The sequence below is a fragment of the Alosa pseudoharengus genome, unplaced genomic scaffold (genome assembly GCF_046254945.1).
Source record: "Alosa pseudoharengus isolate Yale_2024_CS ecotype anadromous, Long Island Sound unplaced genomic scaffold, YU_APseudo_1.1 YU_APseudo_1.1_scf_23, whole genome shotgun sequence".
NCBI lineage: Eukaryota > Metazoa > Chordata > Actinopteri > Clupeiformes > Clupeidae > Alosa > Alosa pseudoharengus.
The window spans coordinates 20,609,223-20,613,891 of NW_027468685.1; the positions used below are offsets into that span (position 1 = coordinate 20,609,223).

The 4,669-nt window shown below is 44.7% G+C and overlaps 1 protein-coding gene across 1 annotated transcript in view; it reads right to left on the reverse strand.

Annotated features, from left to right (window-relative positions):
* Positions 1-211: 211 nt before the first annotated feature.
* atp1a3a (ATPase Na+/K+ transporting subunit alpha 3a) overlaps positions 212-4,669 on the reverse strand; it is a 28,161-nt gene continuing 23,703 nt past the window's right edge. The window contains exons 16-21 of the mRNA XM_076301978.1: positions 3,442-3,565; positions 3,031-3,176; positions 2,736-2,866; positions 2,467-2,568; positions 1,901-1,992; positions 212-1,633 (exon numbers count right to left, since the gene is read on the reverse strand). Of these exons, the coding sequence (XP_076158093.1) occupies positions 1,605-1,633; positions 1,901-1,992; positions 2,467-2,568; positions 2,736-2,866; positions 3,031-3,176; positions 3,442-3,565 (624 nt within the window). The 3' untranslated portion in view covers positions 212-1,604. The remainder of the gene's footprint in view (positions 1,634-1,900; positions 1,993-2,466; positions 2,569-2,735; positions 2,867-3,030; positions 3,177-3,441; positions 3,566-4,669) is intronic.

The window sequence follows — 4,669 nt, forward strand, 5'->3', positions numbered from 1 at the left end:
GCTGTGTGTGAAAAACTAAACACAGCAATAGTGTTTATCCACTGGCACTCTGAATCAGTCATGTGTTTTTTGTCCTTTAATTGTGAAAACATTTTCCAGCATTTTCTACTTAAATGTCCTTATGAGTTGATTTATGCAGGTACTGTGACAAGCTTGCAACTGTCACTCCATCATTGATCGTCTTTCACACAAACAGAAACAGAGACCAAACTGAAAAAGAGAGATCCTTCTTTTTATTTCATTTTTTTGCTGCTGCTGCTGTTTCGCATGTAAGGTACAACACCTTATTCCACATCTTCGTTTCTTAAATAATGAAATTGGAGAGAAATCTCTTTTTCCTAGGACACAGAGAGATTGTAATTTTTTTTCTTTTCAACAGGGATTGGGGAGGGGGAAGTGGGGGGACAGGAGAGGCAGGAGGGAGGGAGGGAGGGTTTTTTGCACGTTGTTCACAAACAGACAGACAGACAGGGCCAGACGGACGGAGAGAGAGAAGAAGAAGCAGGCTGGAAGGGATAGTGCAGGAGAGAGAGCGAGGGAGGGGAGAGGGAGAGAAAGAGTGAGAGAGAAAAAGAGTGAGATGGGGTGCCGGGTGTGCTTTGTCATGGTTGAAGAAGGGGAGAAAAGAACAGGCAGCTCTCATGCTCACTCCTGACGGAAAAATACCAGGGAAAATGTAAAAAAAAATGAAGAGAGCACCCAATGGCAGTATTAAAAAAACACTCAGTCGTCTATTAAAATACACCAACACGGCAGCCGACAAAACAGACAAGAGAGAAAGAGCAAGGGATACGAGGAGGAGGTAAGGAGAGGGAAGAGTAGCAGAAGAGAGGGTGGCAGAAGGAGAGAAAGAGGGTTGTCATTTTTTCCAACTTGTGAAGAGAGTGTGAGCGTGCGACGGTTTTCATGGTGTCAGCAGTTTGATCTCTCTGTTTCTCGGATGGGTGTACAGTAGCAAGGGAAGGGGGTGGAACGAAGGACTGAGAGAAAAAGAGAGAAGGGATGAAAAGAGAGAGATAGAGAGAGTGGGAGAGGCTGGGAGGGGTGTGGTGAAATGTGTGTGGTGGGCATCGTCACCAAGACAGAAAGGGGCAGGTGGGAGGGGGTGCGGGGGGCAGTGGGTCTAGACAAAGCTGCCGCTGATAAGGGCGTAAGAAGTAACTCCAGCTTGACCGGGTACAGAGGCAGTGTACGATAGCCACAGTTGTCAGTAATAAGAATAACAGTATCGGAGACGTAACAACAGTACTGGCAGATTACGCTGTAAGTCTTTGGGTAGAAAAAGAAAATAAAAAAAGACGGGAGGAATGGAGGGATGGTGGGGACGGGCGGCGACCCGTCCCTCCCACGGCGTTCCTCCAACCTCCGTCGTTGGTCCCCTCGTTCTCTTGGCAGGTTTTCTCTGGAGGAAGGGGGGGGGGGGGGGTGGCAAGACCAAGGGGAAGATTTCTAAAGTGGGGTTCCCTTACATGAAGGAGTGATGAGAGGGACAGGGGAGGGGAGGACAGGAGAGACAGATCGAGAGAAGGTGGAATGGATGCATAAGAAGGAGGAGGAAAGAAAGGAGGCAGGGGGGATGTGAAGAGTAATGAATGAATGATAATTTAATAGTATGTCTCCCTTTCGACCCAACCTGTACAGGAGAGAGAGAAAAAGACAAAAGAAAAAACATTTGTTAATATCAATGTTACTTACAAGTATATATATACCGTATTTATGTTATGTGAGAAGGAGAACAGTAGTAAAACGGTGGATTTATGTGGACAGCATTCTTTGCATATAGTAAGTTTTAGGGTTTAGACAGGAACAATAATTTTTATTGGCAAATTTGTTGGCAAATAGAGAACTGAAGACATCTCTGTGCTTAGGAGTACGTCTACGAGTAAAACCAGTGCCTAACCTCCTGGGTTCCGACGCAAGAGGAGTTTTCGGATCTCGTCGTAAACAAAGATAAGGAAACTGTAAGGGAATGCGCAGAACCACCAGCTAGGCCTGAAAAAGAAATGAAAATAAAGAGAAACATCAGTAAAAATACAGTTCAACGCATACTCACACAACATTTGCAGTCACAGGCACTTCAAATGCACTTCCCATGCTTTGTCACTAGGGGGTACTAATGTGTGATACTGTGAATTGTCTCAAGTAGTATCAAAAAATTGGAATATGGGATTGGGTTCATCTTTTTGTTTCTCCACAATAACTGACACAGTTCATCAATGTTACTCTTTAATTGATGTCACCAATTAAGGTAATTATAATCCCAAACCAACCATATATAGTGGTGCAGGTAACTTCTACATGAATATATACATGAAATATATTGTATTGATGACACCAATCATATAGTGTACTCCAGCATCATCTGTTGTCTGTATAATGTACCTCTGTAGTAATCAATAAAAGTCAAGTCAAGTCAAGTCAAGTCAAGTCAAGTCAAGTCAAGTCAGTTTTGTTTGGGCGACTCACTTCAGTGGGTACATCCTGAGGGCCACGTCCATGCCGGGGCAGTAGGACAGTAACGCAGCCAGGGCTGTCTCCTCAAACAGGCCAAAGATCAGGATCTTATTCCTGCACAGCAGACAGATCACACAGCAGGGTGAGACACGCGAGCAATGCTACCACAACACAGCGTGTAAAATGCATCAGACTCAGCAACACTGAGGAGAATGACAATCAAGCAGAGGGGCAAAAGAAAGAAAATGATTTAAAAAGAGGAAGAGGAAGGGGGCACTGACTTCATGCCCTGCTGGAAGACGGAGTTCCGGCGGGTCTTGCAGATGATCAGGTCAGCCCACTGCACCACCACGATGCTGACGAAGAAGGCGGTGTGGCAAGTGAACTCAACGATCTTCCTCTGCTCATACGTCTGAGGAGTGGACAAGAGACCACAGGGAGGGAATGAAGAGGACCACAACACTCTCATTCTACAACAAATTATAGTTCTTGACAGGACTCCTTGAAGTAAAAACAAGTAGTATAAGCAAATAGTCTACTGTACAAGAGAGACAGAGAGCATGGTGCTGCACTTACCCACTGCTGTCCGTAGCTGTCTTCCAGGTCATTGTTATAGCGGTCATCCCAAGGAAGCCTGTAGCCCACCAATAGAGAGGGGAGGAAGCCATTTTCTGCCATAATCACAAAGTAAGCGAAGAAACCTCCCAAGGCCTGAATCATACCTGCAGAAAGAACAAGATGGAGATAGTGCAGCTGTGTAATGAGTATGTAACTGCAGTTTACTGAATACTAAATACTAAGATAGTGTAGCTGTGTTTGTGGAGGTGGTGGGTCAGCTCTGGCTGGGTTGGTATGTGTCGAGATGAACATGCTATGTGTTTCAGGGTGGGAATGTGTAGAGCAGCAACCCTGTGCCTTTATCTTTTGTATGACAATTTGACAGCATGTTGTTCACTCTGTCATTCATGTGCAGGTGTGCAGCCTCACCGATCTGTCCGTAGGCGATGCTGATCAGCCTCTCGTTCACCAGCTTGTCCCTGAGGGGGTTCCTGGGCTGGCGTTTCATGATGTCGCTCTCTGCTATTTCATAGGCCAAGGAGATGGCTGGCACCTGATAGAGGGGTGGGTTTTAGTTTTCATTTTCACTCACATCTGAAAATTAGCTTTTATTCACACACAATTCTCTTTCCATTTTAAGATGTGGATAGTGAGATTTCAGGCCTAATACTGTGGGTTGTCAGAATGTCATGGAATTTATGTGATGTCATTAGGGACTTTCCCCTGAAGAACTGTATAGATATGAGTTCTCACAATTTATTACACGGCTCTTCATAGTGCTGCAGAATGCTCCATTCACTTGAATGGGCCTTCCCAATGTTCGGCGGTCTGCTAATTCTGAATAACAGACCGTTGCTAAGTATAACAGACCGCTGTCAAGGAAAATGGGCTTTGTGCTTCTAAGTCAATTCTTTCATATCACTACGCAAGGATTGGAACTTCATTCAAAAGTGAAAGCAGACGGTTGATCAGCTGTGTTCTAAGGAATGTTTGATTCAAGTTCAGCGTGTGTTGTTGCGAACTATTTGTTTCTCAGCAAAAGCCATGATGAAACGGTAACAAATAGGCTATAGCCTAGGCTATGTAGGCTAAAGAGTCATATCGTAGGGAGTTTATTGTGTCGTTTTGGTAAGTAGCCGTGTAATAAGCGGGATAATGTATAGAACGCCGGTCATTGTCGGGAGATAGGTCCCTTCAGGGCGGAACAAGACCCCTCTGCTGCGCGGTCGACAATGACCGGCGTTCTATACATTATCCCTTACGTATAGTAAAGATATGATGAAGATATTCAGCAAAGATATCCTAAAGTTACTGAGCTAAAGCTGATTTACTGAATTACATGTTAAAGGTTAGAGGTCAGGCCAGGTGGGTGCTACACATTGGTGGTGGTTAGTGAGGTCCCCCCTTCCATGTGAAGCGCTTTGAGTGTTGAGAAAAGCGATATATAAATGTAACATAGTAGTAGTAGTAGTAGGGATGATGACTGAGGTAGGAAAACATAATTCATAATTGAAGAGTATAATCAAGTTGCTATTCTTTAACTGACAGCAGATGTTTAGCCAATTTAGACCATTGTCCTGTATGTTTGTCTATGTGTGTGTGTGTGTGTGTGTGTGTGTCGGTGTGTGCGTGTGTCGGTGTGTGCGTGTGTGTCGGT